At 32.7% G+C, this 17,607-nt stretch overlaps 2 protein-coding genes across 5 annotated transcripts in view; one reads left to right on the forward strand and one right to left on the reverse strand.

Annotated features, from left to right (window-relative positions):
- hspbap1 (hspb associated protein 1) overlaps window positions 1-5,007 on the reverse strand; it is a 27,873-nt gene extending 22,866 nt beyond the window's left edge. The window contains exons 1-3 of one of the 3 annotated variants that reach the window (XM_087266328.1): window positions 4,830-5,007; window positions 4,427-4,608; window positions 2,650-2,834 (exon numbers count right to left, since the gene is read on the reverse strand). In XM_087266328.1, coding sequence (XP_087122454.1) covers window positions 2,650-2,834; window positions 4,427-4,608; window positions 4,830-4,849 — 387 coding nt within the window. In that variant the 5' untranslated portion in view covers window positions 4,850-5,007. 3 annotated transcript variants of the gene reach the window in all.
- A 77-nt stretch (window positions 5,008-5,084) lies between these two features.
- slc49a4 (solute carrier family 49 member 4) overlaps window positions 5,085-17,607 on the forward strand; it is an 86,761-nt gene continuing 74,238 nt past the window's right edge. The window contains exons 1-2 of one of the 2 annotated variants that reach the window (XR_015498813.1): window positions 5,085-5,520; window positions 9,580-9,673. Coding sequence is in view for 1 of the 2 variants with exons in the window: in NM_001004597.1 (NP_001004597.1) it covers window positions 5,217-5,520; window positions 9,580-9,673 (398 nt within the window). In the remaining variant the exon portion in view is untranslated. 2 annotated transcript variants of the gene reach the window in all.

Raw genomic sequence — 17,607 nt, forward strand, 5'->3', positions numbered from 1 at the left:
AACATCTCTGAATGTAATACGCTTAAAGATCAATGCAAAGGGAGACTTTGGCTTTTACAGTTAGCTTAGCAAAGCCTACAGTGAATGAAGTTTGGAGACTACAAAAAAAATACATCCAGGCTAGTGAGATCACAAGTGCTTCAGGTTATGCACATTCACCACATGCAGCAAAGGGGTGTAGCCAGAGGCGCTGTAATGTAATAGCAGAGAAAGCTAAAATGCCGTCCAAGCTCTACTATTTTCACAGAGCTTGTTTTGTTTCTGTATTTGGGCTTCCAAAGGACACGACACAAAGAGATGAGCCTACAATTTCATTTAAATTATGTTCCAGAGAATTATAAAAAATATATAGCTAACTTTTAATGAAGGAGAGTTTCAACAATATCTCCCAGTTTAGTGCTGGATTTGGCTAAAAGCTCCTTAAAGAAGGAGCAGCTCCAACTATAATAGAAGAAGCTGTGGATTGTAAGCCACAACCTGTAAGTATTTTTATTTATTAAATTGATCTATGACTTGCACAGTTTCTAGCGTTAACACCATGTTGTAGCGAGGACATAGAAAAAAGGTGTAAACAATGGGAAATGCTGTTTGGCAGCGCTAACAGTTTAGCTACAAAATCATATTTATTGGTCAAACCGCTGTAAACAGTCAAAATCTTCACCAGCGCTGCAGTGTCTCTCTATGCAGCTGCTTTCCCTGCATTCTACATTTTAAAAAACAAACTCGCAAAAGATATGAGAACGTTTCATATCACATACACATGCTTATTCGGAATATATGTGAAAGACACTTGTCTGATTTTATCTTAGAGAGCAGGTGTGAGATTCAGCTGTGTCCTTTGTGTCTTTTTTTTTGGATTCAGGCACAAACTGATACGGTTAATAGCTACTGTAAATGTACTGTACATGCAAAAGTGCATGCTTGTAGGGGTGTGACACTTTTCCTGGTGAAGTGGAGCCGATCCGCGAACCACAGCACATTATGTTAGTTGACCAATCAGAGCCTCTTGAGGACGGGTCTTAAGGAGGAACTAGGAAAACTGACAGCCGTTTTCATGTTATTTGAGTAGCTTTATATAATCAAAGTAGAATATATGAAAAATAACATGATTTTCTACAAATGAAGCAAGAGCACACATTGCTTTGCATCTAATAAACACAACTAAGCCTTAAAATACACTCTAGACCACCCCCCTAATAAAAATAAAACAACTAAATATGTGCATTTTCTAAAACGTTTGGGGGAAATGTGAGTGTTGCTTGCCATGGAAAGTTGCTATGATTTTCTATTGCCAAGATTTTGCTATGGTGTTACAATGTAAGTGATACTAGGGTGTTGCTTTATGGTTGCTAGGATGATCTAGGTGGTTGGTGGGGTGTTGAAAAGCAGTTCCTAAGTTATTTTGGAAGTTGAGTGGATTCTAGAGAGTAGCTGGGCAGTTGCTAGCAAGCAGTTTGCGAAGATGATGTTAGGTACACATTAAAAAAGCTAAATGCTTACTTTTTAGGAAAAAAGTCCAAAATAATAATGCCAAAGACTTGCATCCCCCACTGTCACAATAATCAATATATTGACTTATCGGACAACATATGGCCATGACCTCAATAATCTTTGGTGATGCAATATATATCGCCTGTACAAAAAGCTGATTGTGCAACCTCTCTATCTCTATTGGAGGTGTCAGTGTCAGTATGGTTAAAAAACAACATAGTATTTACTATAAATGACTATCGTATATTTTCATGTTCTAGGTCTTTTTTACCTTGCAGCTTTTTGACAACATTTATCATTATTATTATTATTTATAATGTTTGTTTGTTTGGTATATACATTTTCACATTCTGATTCCAATACCTAATATTACATTGTTAAAATAACTAGAATAAAGTTAAATATTCTTATGAATAATATATCATGTGTTCTTTGGAGTAGCGTACTTATATTAGGATGCTATTATATTGTCATTTTGGCATAAATGAGTAGCATACAATGGTCTCACAATGAAAATAATATAATTTATCACAATATAGTTTGGTGCGATATATCGTACAACAAAAAGTAGATATCATGACAAATGTACACATACACACACGCGCCTATATAAGCATCCATGCGAGATAACAATAGTGAAACATTCAGAAGAACTACTAGTAATTAAACAAATAATAATCATAAATAACATTACTGCTGTTAGTAGTCGTAGTATTACATATTTGAATTGGAATATTTAATTGTTTTACATTAACCTAGGGCTTAGTGGCCACATATGTTGACAGCACATTTTAGCTTTTAAGTGGCGATTTAAAATACTTTGAATGTTTTATATTTTGTTATTTTTAACAGTCCAAAATGGGAAAAACTTTTTTTTAAAACTCTCTGATAGTCAAAACATGTTAAAATTATTAAAATGTTAAATATGCATTACAAAACAGTCAGAAAAAAAGTTTTTATGTAAATTCGGACCATGAGTCCACATATATGGACATAATTTTTCTCTAAAAGTATATCATATCAAAAGATGATACTTAGGTTTTTTTTTCTAATTAGGTTCCAATAGGCCCAAATAGCAAAGAGCAATAAAAAATGCATGTAAAAAAAAAACACCATGGCCCTTAAGAGGATAAAGGAAAAGAAATTTATGAAGTTTACCTGAAACATGGCAGGTTTGTCCTGAAAAAGCTGGGCAATGTATTTGTAATCAGCATAAGCCCAGAATTCTTTGCAGTGATAATCCAAAAATGGCCCAACTAATGGTTCACCATCATTAGCAGTCCAGGACAGAAACTCTTTAATGGTTGCTTCGACGTAGGAACACTCCGTTTCAAAAAGAGGAGCTGGTGTACACAAAGTGAAAGAAATTACTGAATAGGTTATGACCAATTATCCAAGAGAGTTCATTCAAAATGCACCAACTGGAAAATTCCTTCAAAAAGGTGAAAATAATTAAATTAGTTTCATTTTGTATTTCTAATATGACCCTGGCTTCAGTTGGCATGATTTAAAGTGATGAAACTGCATTACTATTCTTGATCAATAATTTTTAAAATAATTTTAGAAGTAAACTGATTGACATTTAATGTTTACTGCATATATTTAGATTTTATTTAAAGAAAACATGTAATAGATCATAGTTTGTTGTAACTTTTTGCCAGAAGGTCCTGAACTAACATTTTGGCACTTAATGTAGTGACCATAAATATGTTTCACAGGCGATGAAATGTATTATTATTTTTTTATAATGAATTAATCAATTAACAAAATACTTGACATCTGGTGAATCACTGTTTCCTATAATCTAGTGTTCATTTTAGACTCTAGTTTCTGCAGGCTCACTATTACAATACTTCTGTTTTCATTAAACAAGGTTAATAAATAGCACCCCGTGATAGAGGAAGTCTTATTATACAATTAAATGTGCTTTCTGTTGACATTCTTGGGATAAAGACTATTTATTTTACTGCAAGTATTCTACAAAAAGCAACTTCATTTGTGCCAGTATACACATTTCTACAGAACACTTATTAACATTTAGTTTCTGTTACACATCCAAATTTTAACATGCTTATTTTATTCCTGTCAATAATGCATACATACTGTAACATACATAAAACAGAACTTTTATCTCTCAGAAATAAAAGATGAGAATTTTATTCACCATCATGTAAAAAGGTGATATATATACATATTTAGTCTGATTTCTCAAGATAACACACTACCTCACTTAAATTGGAAGGGGAAATGGGAGGGATATTTGTGCTTTTGAGAAAGATGTATGACGCTACATTGAGGTAAAGTTGTTTTTTATTCGCACATTCGTCAAGTGTCAACTTGTGACATGCTTTGAATAGCTATTTTTTACCATTCTATTTTAAATATTCAGTCTGAAATCGCATGTAGGTATGACTACAAAACAACATTAGCACAATTTATTTGACTGTGAACAATGTTGAACTTTTGATAGTCATTGGTTGCTAATGTTTTCACTATTTACAATTTGCAAAGAATATTTTTCTGAAAATATAATACTAATAATAATAATATAATAATAATAAGGAGAAAGTCCAAATGTGCGAATTTCAAACCAACTTTAACTCAATGGATGCTAAATATGTGTTTCTCCGCACAAGTAACCTGAAATTATTGTAGTTGCTTGGGGGGATCTAGTCCTGTCCTGTATGTAACAACTGAATGGTTGAAACTAAACTTTAAAAAAATTATAATAATAATTAGGACCAGATCCCCTCTTATTTATTAAAGTTTTTAAGTTTAGTTTCAACCTTTTACTTGTTACATACAGTACATAAAAATTAACTACAAAAAAATGATGTTCTGTGCAACTTGAGTTTTTGGAGTCCAGTATTACTTGATACTCATCAATGCTTATTAAAGCATTAATGCTGTTGAGAGGATAATGTTTGTTGCTTACCCATATCCTCACTTCTTTTCCCAACCCGGAATCGTATCCTCTTTGTAAGGCAGGCTGACAGATGCTCTACAGTCCAGTGTAAAGCTGGCCAGTCTGTGGTCATGTTTAGAAACACAGCAGGTTTCTGTAGAACCTGGACAATTCTTCTCGCCTCTTCTGGTGTGAAAGGTTTTGAGGACATTCTAGAAAACAAAAACATATGGATGATTAAAATAAACAGATTTTGCTTTATACAACACACATAGAAAGTCCTGTCAGTCATTTTTATCTTCCAAATAAATGTAAGAGATTTATCACAGTGAGATTGTGATAGAGTCAAACCCAAAATCAAATATTAGCAGTTAGTTATAACAACTATCAACAGAATTGAATGGAGTTTATATTAAACTGTAAATATATTTACATTTTTGCATTCACACACATTTAGGCACATATAAGTCGCCCTTTCCTGCTAGTAAACAAAACTCACGTGAGACTTGCCGCTGTTTTTTTCTTTTACACGATAAACGAAACAACTGCCATGAAGGCTCCGGAGAAGAGCTGAAGTCGCATTCAAATAACCTGAATATTTGATCCAAGATGGAAGAAAAAGAGGCTTAGTTTCACATTTGACGTCAGTTCCGTGTCGACACAGCGCATGCGCAATAAAGTTTCCAGCGAGTGTCATCGGATGTTTTTGTTTCGATGGGCAGCTGACAATTGAGCGACTGCCCTAGTTTTTAATGTGCCATGATATAAACGTTGCTAGATAGCATAAAGACATTTTTTAACGTGATACCGTGTGTTCTCGATGGGTGCCGCAGAAAGCACCGAAGGGGAAAGGGAGCCTTTGCTGGTTCCAGCCCAGCCGGCGACAAACACCACAAGCACTCAGCCTGTTTTCAGCAGGGTGTACGGGAGACGATGGTTTGTTCTCACTATGTTTTCATTGTTGGGTTTTATGCAAGGACTCGTGTGGAACACCTGGGGCCCGATCCAGAACTCAGCCAAACATGTGTTCGAGTTCTCATCGACAGATATCGCCATTCTGGTGCTCTGGGGTCCAGTAGGTTACCTGCCCTGGCTGCTCTTTATGTGGCTGATGGACAAGAAAGGTCAGTTGTTTTGTGCTATGGATACAGTATATGGATACAGTATATATACAGTATATACATATAGATACAGTATATGGATACAGTATATATATATATATATATATATATATATATATATATATATATATATATATATATATATATATATATACACACACACACACACACACACAAACAAGTTGCAGCAGATGATTTTGGTACGTTTGTTGTGTGGCAACAGTAATTACAGACTTGTGATGATTCACATGTATAAAATGAAATAGTTAAACTCAGTTTGGTTTATTTCATTGTGATATATATATATATATATATATATATATATATATATATATATATATATATATATATATATAAGTATATATATATATGTATGTATGTGTGTGTGTGTGTGTGTGTGTGTGTGTGTGTGTATATATATATATATATACACACACACGCACACACACACACACACACATGCCACTTCCAGATTATCATTTCAATTAAGTGTAATCATTTTTATCCTCATTATAGTTCTGTGCTACTGCTCTTTTTAGTGAGTTAAAGTTGGTTTTATATGCGCACATTCAGACTTTTCACTTTTATTAAAATACTGAAGCAGAATTTGAAAAGGCTAATACATATTAATTATCATGATTACATACACGAAACACTCATGTAGCATCCTACATCTTTCTCAAAAGCCCAAGTATTCATCCCATTTCCCCTTATTATTTAGATATACAAGTCTGTTGTCTCGAGAAATAGAATTAAAATGCTAAAAAAGACATGGATGTCAACAAATGTCTTGATGTGCCCATTATCCTTTTGATTCAAAATACACAATTCAGTTGGCATGCCTGAATACATAACTTCTCCAAAGTACTTAATTTTGTAATGTAAAATGTAAAAGTGATATGTTTTATAGAATGCTTTATGTGGATTAGTTGATTAGATTAGTACATGTATCGCTGCTAAAATAAAATAATCATCATAAAAAGTAGTTCATCACATGGGACGCCACAAAACCAGTTCCCTAAGATCATATGACAGATGACATGATGTCATTACGTAAGCCTGGTGTCATTGGTTGCAGGTTGAGCGTTCATGATTGTTATGACTACTAAGTTGTTGGAATAACAGCCTCATGGGCCTTGAATGATATTTGAAACTGAAAAAAGGAATATTTAATGATCACAAAGGAAGTAAATGATATGCTTTTATTTATTACATCCTGGCTGGAAGAAGAAAATTTGCACATTGTGAAATGTACACTGCTACACCACATACTGTAGCTGGTTTTCAATGGAACTTCATGTACGAAATTTTTCACACATTTTTGAGGAACTTTCACTTTATAGACTCTCAGTTCCTTTTGAGTCTTTTGAGAATTAAACTGTTGTAGTGCTCAAATTATTCACACACACACACACACACACACATATATATATATATGTATATATATATATATATATATATATATATATATATATATATATATAGTTTATTATGCTAATTTAATTAATCATTTTATTTATTTGGTTTAATATGACTAATTTATTTTAATTAGTTTTATTTATGAGCGATGTGGTGGCGCAGTAGGTAGTGCTGTCGCCTCACAGCAAGAAGGTCGCTGGTTTGAGCCTCGGCTGGGTTAGTTGGCGTTTCTGTGTGGAGTTTGCATGTTCTCCCTGCGTTCGCGTGGGTTTCCTCCGGGTGCTCCGGTTTCCCCCACAGTCCAAAGACATGCGGTACAGATAAATTGGGTAGGCTAAATTGTTCGTAGTGTATGAGTGTGAATGAGTGTGTATCAATGTTTCCCAGAGATGGATTGCAGCTGGAAGGGCATCCGCTGCGTAAAACATGTGCTGGATGAGTTGGCGGTTCATTCCGCTGTGGCAACCTCGGAATAATAAATGGACTAAGCCAAAATGAATGAATGAATAATTAAATGAAATTATTTAGTTTTATTTATTTATGTATTTATTTAATTGTTTTAGTTTCTTTATTTTCTTTCTTTATTTTAATTAAGTAATTTATTTTAATTAATTTATTTATTTTACTTATAATAATTATTTTATTTTATTATTTATTTTATTTATTTATTCAGTTATTTTATTTAATTTGTTTATGTAATTTATTTATTTATTTATTTTGTTTATTTTATTTATTAAAATTTTTTAAAAATAAGTTCATTCCTTCGTTTTGTGTTAGTTTTGCATAATCTTTTTCAAGTCTATTGCAGTTTAAAGTTAAGCCTTAATGGATGTGTCACAGTTACAGTATTTAGTGTTTACGTATAATTACAATTTGAACATTGATGGAATGTGTCCAATAAAACAGATGCTGATTCACAACATCCCACTCGACTCAACATTTATTACATATGTGAAGGGCACCTGATTTCTCAAAAATGAGTTTTTGTAATTACCAGAAGGTTAAGATATAGATTGTACGGAGAAAAAAAATATATATACATGTATTTATATTTATTGTATTAATTACTAGCTTTATTACATTTTTTTTTTATTTACTGTTGGTTGATAAAATTTTATATGTATCGCTAGAACATTCTATCATTGTTTATTCCCCGATTCCTAAAAATTATCATTTCATGGTTTTAGTAATGCAATAAATAAATAACAAAGTAATTCCATACAAAACATATAATGGTGGTCTTGGATGTCAAAATACTCAAAAACAAGAAATTATTCTAAAGTAAAAAGTTAAAATAAAAAAGTTGTTCCAAAATAAATAGTTTTAGAATCTAGTTTGAGTTTTCCCCATAAAACACTTCTGTATGATTTCAGATGTTATAACAACAACTTGTATGAAGCTGGATGACATGGTTAATATAAACGTTCTTTATATTAGGAATAGTTGCTAAAACCGTACACTCCACGGAACAAATCATAGCATTTTGGTTGGGTATGACATGAGGTTGAGTAAGTAATGAGAACATTGTAATTGTTGAGTGAACTGTGCCTTTAAGATAAGAGCCTTGTTGTGAAGAATTGAGCCTTGGAAATGTCATTTTCAAGCCTTTTTCAAAGAACGCTCACATGGTTTGCATTTAAGAAAAGAGCGTTTGGTCAAACCTGACTGTATGCTTGTTTTTAACATTTTCCTGCTGCCTTTTACTTGTTATCTTACCTAAAAATAAGATGCATTTTCAGCTATCTCCCAAACCCGATAATGTCAAACAAATGTCTTCAGTTTCTCTGTGCTTACACCTTCATTCTAATGCAATAGATAGTCAACACTCCAGTTTTGCTTATTATTACATTAGCACACTCTATTTGGGGTATTTGCATACTTTAGTGTAAATGTATAAAACAAAAGCTTCCGACAATGTTTGAATCCTTATCTTAAACATGACTTTCTAACTTATAGTGACTATAAGTAAAGGGATAGTTTGAATTTGAAGTTTGTCATTATTTACTTATCCTACACTGGTTCAAAACCTACCTGAGTTTCTTTTCTCTGTTAAACACAAAGGAAGATATTTTGAAAAATGCTTGTTGCTGGAACCAATGACTTTCGAATAAAAAAAATCCTACTATGGAAATTGATGGGTCTCAACAGCCAGTATTCTCCAAAATTATCTTCCTCTGTTCAACAGAAAACCGAAACTCCACATGAGGAAGAGTAAATGATGAGGTAATTCTCTGATTTGGGTGAACTGACCCTTTACATTTTGTTCTTAACAAAAAAGTGATTGCCACAGGCTGTAAAAACCATGTTTGCTGAAAGCCGCAGACTGCAATTTTTATATTAAACTCAAAACTGTTTTGTGCTCATGCATGACTCCAAAATGCTTAGAGAGTATAGATTTTATGCCTTCTGAACACCAAAACATTTGTTATGTCAATAAGTTCTATTAAATTCTTTTTGATGTTTGACTCGTTCCCATCTTATCTGCTCTCTTAATTCTAATATCAGCCTGATTGATGCTTATATAGCTGGTGTCATGGGGATAGATCTATATCAACAACTAATCTCATCAGTTCATGAAAGCTTACAAGATATTATATCTGCCTGACATCAATCCTTTTTCTTCCTCTCTGTCTTGTGCTAAAGGTTTACGAGCATCTTTGTTACTGTCAGCGTTCTTCATGGTGCTGGGCGCAGCGTTACGAAGCGTGCCCCTTAAAGACCTGTACTACAGACGCTGGTAAGACTCTTACACAATACGATTCATCCTAAAAAAGTGTTTTAGCCAAGCTGACGGTATAGGCTGGTTCCTGATCATTTGCATAATTATGCAATTCCTCAATTTCTCAATGAGATAATCCAGGCATTTTCTCAACATCTCGAATAGCCCAAAATTGTGCAAGAAATGGTGATTTTAAAAGGAATGTGTATATGCAATTGGCATAAAATGGAAATTTTACCTCATCTATTTTCTAAATAATAGTTCTACTTTTTCTTTTAGTGAACTTATAAATGCATATGTTTGCTTTTTTTCCTCTTGACTTGGATCAAATCAATTTCCAAATCAAAGTTGGCCAAATATTTTGACAGGTTTTTGACATGCAATATAATATAAAACATCCCGTAAGAATTTATTTGTTAGTACAGAAAACAGCATTTATTGAAGCCAATTCTCCATTTATTTTGAGGGTTTTTTGTTAAACAAAGATAATAGTTCAATGATAGACCACATATGCAGATAGTCAACAGTGGCCTTGGGGATTAGCGAATGACGTTTCACTTATTTATGTGAGAACTAAAAACGAAATAGCAAAAAGTTTAAAATTATTTATTTAATTTATTTCATTTGAAAGGCAAGGAATACTGGCTAAGATGCCGTATTACGAACATCTAATAATCTGACAACACACTACTTAAAATATATTTTTAACTCAATTGTTTACACTAATTATCTGTCACAAGAACCAACAGGGATAAACAATAAACTTTCAAAGTAGCAGACAAGACACAAGGCAGACAGTTGCTGCGCCAAGTCGCCTACCTGTTCTACAACCTAAAAGTGTGTGTAAAGAAAAAGTACATTCTTTTGAGTTTGCAGCAGAAGAGTAGGCAGGCTTTGGCACATCATAACTGTCTTTAATGGACTGTTCGGTTGTTTGTATTGTTACTGTCAATCATTTTGTCCCAGTTAACACCCTTTACATTTTTTGTCACTCAGCTACAATTTTTAAGATCACACCTGGCAATGATATATACAACATGTTGTATAAAAGATAAGTTCAGATAAAAATTTAGATTAAAAAGTACCATCTGTGAGATGGTGACATCTAAGGGTTTAATTTGCGAGTTTTTGAAGCAGGAATAGCAATTTAATTGCATGAAAATCTGGTCAGTTGTTTGCATAACAATACATTCAAAAGCCAATAATCAAATTTAACTTCACAAAAGGTCTCTTTACTTTGTCATAACATTATAATTACTTGGATATTTACATTTATAATTGCGTTTGATGATTTAGAGCATATACACAAGGATATAAAGTATAAAAATTGCTTATCACCTGGAGCTTTGGGCATTAATTTTGTTTTGTCTTTATACCTAAACTCAAACAGTAATGTAAACTTACATTTTGTGTGAACAATCTCTTTAAAAGTTCTCCGGTAAACTATTATGTTGTTCTATTTTATGACATTGCAGCAATTCCTGATTGGATTTCTATAGGTTGGTTCCACATTTTTGATGGTCATTTGAATATGTATGTCTTTGTCTGTTTGAAGTCTGAATTTGCACATCCAAAGAAATAGTGTTGACAGTCTCTGTTTGATAACACGCATGGCAAATAATGTATTGTGTGACTATGGCTTTTATGATCTATCTGTATTTGCAAGGCTAGATGTAGTTGTCAGCTGATTTGTGTTTTCCACTGTTCAGTGCTGCTATCTAGAGAGCGAGGTGGCCAAACATAATACAATTTAATGATAAATGAAGTCACTTATTTCACAAGATTCATACCGATGTGAAATTCATTGCAGTATATGATAAGAGAATGTGTATTATTCATTGGCAATGTTACACTGTGCAGCTGCAGGGTTTACAGCTTTTAAGATGTGACCTTTTCATTTGCTTAAATACACGGTAGCGGAAGACTCTAACAGGACTAACACGCTCTGTTTGCTTTAGATTAGGATTCTTTTACCTGTAAAATTGAATGTTCCTGTCCTCTTCTCTGCTTTGTGTTCTCTTTCCATTTTCTCTCATTCCTTCTTATCTCTTTAAGCTTTTTCATTCACACATGGCTAACATCAGCACACAAAGAAATAACTAGAGCAAGCTTCCTATTGCAGTTAGGAGAGAAGGAAACAAAGCTATATTCATTATTATTTTTTGACAGCTAATTTAACCTGTGAATGACATTTAAGCAGTGTTGCCTGAATAGCTTTGAATAAGTGTATCTTCATCATCTGTTTTCAATATATTTTAGTGAATTTGTCAACAGTATTAACTTGCGTAATAAAAAAACGAGCAATGCATAAATCATTTCAATTAATGAGGAATATTCTGTTGCCTCATTGAATGTAAATGTGCACTGCTGAGAATATTTTAGAATTTTATACATCTGTATGTAATCATGTATTTTGTTATTTTAGTCTGATCTCACAAGGAAACACAACTATTTAACATTTTGTCAGTTTAGTGGCCAAGTGCAGTCATACTTAAATTTACAATTTCAAAAAGGAGGCATGGCAAACAACCCCACCACTAAACCCAAATGTCATTGGGGGATAAGCAAATCGTACTAAATTATACTAATGAGATTTTTGAATTCATATGAATTAGCCTCTAAATCAAAAAGTTACGAATTGTGGTGAGATCGTATTGGTTATTTCCCACCTTTATCAACTCATTAATGCATTTAAAATCTGTATACAGTTTTAAAATTTTACATGTTTTTGAACTTAAGGAAACTGTAGTAACTTAATGTTTTTTTTTTTTCAATTATTACTTAAAAACAGACAAAACTCTTTTAAATGTTTTGATATTTATATGCATATATATTTATCTAAAATTTATTTTTACCAAATGAACATTTGAAAAACTTAAATATTGCTCAAAAGATTTAACAAAAATAAACTAAATAAATGTGTTTTACTTGCATAAACCAATTTTTCATGCAGAGGTTCATTCACAAAAATCTTGTGTTAATTTTGTAACTTTTTGATTTAGTGGCTAATTTGTAAGCTCTCATTCATATAATTTAGTACGATTTGCTTATCCCCCAATGACGGTTGGGTTTACAGTAGTGGTGGGGTTTGGTGCCGCACCAAAAAACTTAAATTTTTCGAACGACCGAACTCGTACAAATTTGTACGAATTAGCCACTAAACTGACAAAATGTAAAATAGTTACGTCTCCTAGAGAGATTAGACTGAATATAGTGAAACTGCAAAATATATTCAAAATTTTTAAACAATTTCATAACTTTCATAGTTTCAATTTATCGCATACCTGCCAACACTCCCGTTTTTCCTAAGAGTCTCCTGTGTTTCAGACCCATCTCTTGCCACCATCCCATTTTGTTATTTCCTCCAGAAAACTCCCGTAATTTCCCCCCGGCTCTGGTTCTCAGTTTTTTGGTACAGTCCTACAGTCTGTAACAACCCTGGGTTGCCAACTTTGGTATAGTATCTAATCGCAGCGACCGCTCAAAACCTGATCCATAGTACAATTACCAACACCACAGTACAATTACCAATTATCAACTGTGTTATTTAGATAAACACACAACGTCTCCACCACCAATCTTCTTGAATTTTAGAGACAAATCATCACCTTAGAATTATAAGGTTCTATTTGACATTTTTGTTATTAACATATTCTTTTTAACCCCTTCAGACCTGAATTATGTTCCAAATTTCAGAAAAATGGGATGTCATTTGATGTCCATTGTAATGGATGCAGGGTCTGAAGGGGTTAAAGTACAACTTATTTATGTTATGGGATGTTTTTTTTATAAGTTCTTCACATTTTAAGACTTTTCATTTAAAAAACAATGATGTTACACATACTGTTTGCTATGGAATGCAAAATTTGGAAGCTCAATATCTCAAAATCATTCAGAATGCAGATAGAACCTTATAAATCCAAGGTGACAAAATGTTGGCAGGTATGATTTATTGTGTCCTTATTAAAAACAAGTTTTAGGATTTTTTTTGTTTTGTTTTTTGTTTCTTTGTATTTCACAACAAAAGACCGTGTACATATATCAACGTATAAGTGTCTATAAGAATGTAAATTTACCCAAATTAGCCCAAAGACTAGTTTTCATTGGTGGTCCCAAGTTGCCAGATGTTAAAGGCCATACCAATCAAATACAAATTCAAACTAAAACATTACTCAAATAAACAATAGAATACAACAACAACATCAAAAAGCCTGGTGTTCACAATATTGATTTTTAAAAAAGCTTTTTCTTAAAATTATACTTAAATGACTTTTTCACACATTCTCTAACAGATTGCAATATAAATTTCCACTGATTTGCTGCTTTAAAAGAAAAACTAGCTTGACCAAAATTTGTTTTTCTTAGTGGAATAAAACAATCAGCTCTAGCTGCACCCCGAGTAGGCATGAGACGATTAACTTTTTTTTTTTTTTTTTAACTAGATGTATACCGCTGTTTGGAAAAGTCAAGGTTTTAAAACTGCCAACATTTTCTGCTATACCATACCATTATAAGCAAGATTTTTTATTATATTTATTTATTTTATTTTTATTTTATATTTTATTATATTTATTTATTTATATCCAAAGATGACATTTTAAATTGTAAGAAATATGTTACAAATATGAAACAAATATTATAATAATAATTAATAATAATTAATTAATAATAATTTGAATTATTTACCTCACGATTATTGTTCCAAAATATTTTAAATGTTTCTCAAAATAAAATATATTTTGTTCAAAGGGGAAACGTTTTTGTTGTTTACCCAGACATTTAAAAAGAATATATTTTAGAGCAGTAATCACAATACCATCATACAGTGAAACCGTGATATTTTTTTACAAGGTTATCATACTGTCAGAATCTTATACCAGCCCATGCCTAACCCCAAGTCACTCTGTTTTCTGCAGAGTAAAACTGGAATCATAGAAGGGGAGGAGCTACACCATGCATACTCTTGTTCTTATCTCATAGTTATATGTAGTTTGAATTTCCATACAAGTACAGTTTTTAAAACCTTTCTTTTCTCATAGCTTATCATTACAGTTACCACACACACACAAACACACACACACACACTGAAATAAATATTTATATACTGCATTCATTATAATGTTTCCCTTTTAACTTTATTTTATCTTTGCATGTTAGTTGCTTAGATAAAATAACACCATAGTTTCACAGCCCCCACAACACTAGAACATCAAGCGACACATTGACCTTTTCAGTTATATAATCAAAACATAGTGCAGTTGCTCAATATAAAAAAGCTACAGCTTTTTAGGACCGTTTCATGGGAGAAAGAGCAGACACTGTGTTGATTTTATGTACTACACCACAAGCATATATTGCCACAAGCATCTATAGCCTGCACTGCAGTGACTGTTAATGTAATGCTTGATTTCAACACGGGGCCACTTAATGTGTCCACTTTATTGATTCATACACCGTGACTCCATCTATGTTGTGTGTTTTATATTTTATGCTCTAAGTACATCCCCAGCAGACATTATTCAATTGACCGTCAACTCTTCGCCTAAAAAAATAATGGGCAAATCTCACATGTAGGCTTTATTGAAAGTAGCAGGTGCCAGAACAGTGAGAGTTGCAAAAATACTTAGGACTTATTCACAGACCCCATGACTCACGTAGTGCTTCCTCTGCTACTTTAACACTGCCTGAGTCATTATATACGTGTTTCGCACCATAAAACTCAACTTTATAGAGAGCTACTGAAAGCCCGTGGTTCAGCTCAGGTCCCACACGTCTAAATCATGCACGGACACTTTGTGCATCATGTTCTGAGCTGCCACTAGGTGTCAGCACTTGCATTAATGAAGTATAAAAAGATCCTGAGTGAAAAGCTAATGACCATCTTGCATATCAAGTGATCCAGCATGTGACTGATGGTAATCAGTGATATGCCAGTCTAGAAAGGGCTGTTACCATGTGAATGAGCTGTTTTGTTTAGGAGTTCACGTTTTTAGGGTAAACTGGACACCATCAGGCATCAAGAAGCTCAGTTTAGATGCTTATCTTGATAGTAGCTGTTGAAATGGATAGTTCACCCCAAAATGGAACTGAAGTCATTCTTTAATATGCATTTTATTGTAATTATTTCCTCTTCTGTGTAACACAACACCTTTTTTACTTTTAATATGCTTACTGCTTATTTCCATACAGAAGTGTGTCTGTGTGTTTTTTCTGTCATCAAATTTCTTACACCTTTAAAACAGGACTGGGCAATAAACAGTATCATATGATGTAATGTTATAGATTTGATACATGATGATGAGCTCATTTTTACTCTGTATGGATTAATTGGTCACACTTCACAACAAGGTTTCATAGTTAATGTATTTGGGATGTTCCGATACCGATCTCTGGCCGATAATCACATTTAATGACTCGATCAGTACTCGCTGATCTGGGGTTCATTTCCCAAACAACTCATAACACATAACTCGCGGCTGAACAATCATAGTACGATGCATCGTTTGGAAAAAGTACCCCAAAAGCCGTAGTTTCTCTGTCACAGATCCAACATTTAAACCACGTTAGTTAGGTACATAAAACACCCATAATGATGCTCTAAACGAGGTGGTAACAACTTCTTTAGAGAAGAACACCTTTATTTCTTTGTGCAAATTATATTGTTTTACATGCACACACATTTAAAAAAAAAAAAAAATCCAATATTAGTTTTGGTAAAAACATGCATTGGTTTTCCATATTAATTTAAATGTATAAATTTCACATATAGGGCTTATGTTTTCTTTACAAATACTGAAAACATTACATATTCTATTATAAAACATAAAATCACTTACAAAAGCTGACACACATTCTAATATCATATATAAATCATATAAATAAATATTGAGGCTATTTATTAAGAAATATAAAGATGCTACTTTAATAATAATATTAAGAAATATGTTGATGATGATGATTATTATTGTTTATTTATTTTTCATTTTTTTTAAAGTTTACCTTTACAGTTTGACCACTGCAGAAACGTTCTAACCAAGAGACCCATGTCATGTGCAGTATAGATAATTAATAAATAACCTACTATAAATTAAAAGCATTAACGTATATGTTTTTTGTTTTTAAAAGCTTTGGAGACGTAACGTGAATTCTGCTTTTAAATAATAGGTCACCTATAGCTTTCATCATGAGTCACGGCTGTGTTCAAAATGACATCAATGTTTTCAAAGTGCACTACGAGGGCAACACAATTGTAAACATGAAGATCGCTAAAACTGAACTGTAAAAATACTTTGAAAGCAAGTTACTCTTTAAAGAGATTACTTAAATGCGTTTTTTTATAATTCCAAGTTTAAATGTTAGAATGTTCTAAATGAATAAGACATAGGGGGGATAACTGGGAATAGATCCTAGCCAGGAATTATGTTTCCAACTACATCTCCAGAGGTGTAGTTGCAGGTGTACATTTTTGCGACACCGTTTGTGAATGTTTGTTGATCACTATGACAAGAAATCATTACTCTTTACAGGCTGTAAAAATCCTGATCGGAGCATCCCTATAGTATTTACTAACATGAACTACTAATGAAAAATGCCTGCATTTATCAATAACAGTTCAACATTTATTTATGCATTATTAACATCCAAATTCATGCTTGTTAACAGTAGTCAATGCAACGTGAGTTAACATAAACTAACAATTAGCAACTTTATTACTATTAACTTTAATAACTTTAAATACTCTGTATGAAGACAGTCCATGTAAATGTATGCTTTACCTATTCTAAATGGAACTTCACCAACATTTTACAAGTTTATTTAGAGTCATCAAATACACAAGGAAAATCAAGTCTCCACTATACTCATCATAAATAATTCTGGTGATAATATTGTTGGCCATATCCACCAGCCTTTCTTCAGAAGACTTTTCCTATTTAGACAAATTTGGCTTTGGT

Source organism: Danio rerio, chromosome 9 (assembly GCF_052040795.2).
Source record: "Danio rerio strain M-AB ecotype USA chromosome 9, GRCz13ab, whole genome shotgun sequence".
Lineage (NCBI taxonomy): Eukaryota > Metazoa > Chordata > Actinopteri > Cypriniformes > Danionidae > Danio > Danio rerio.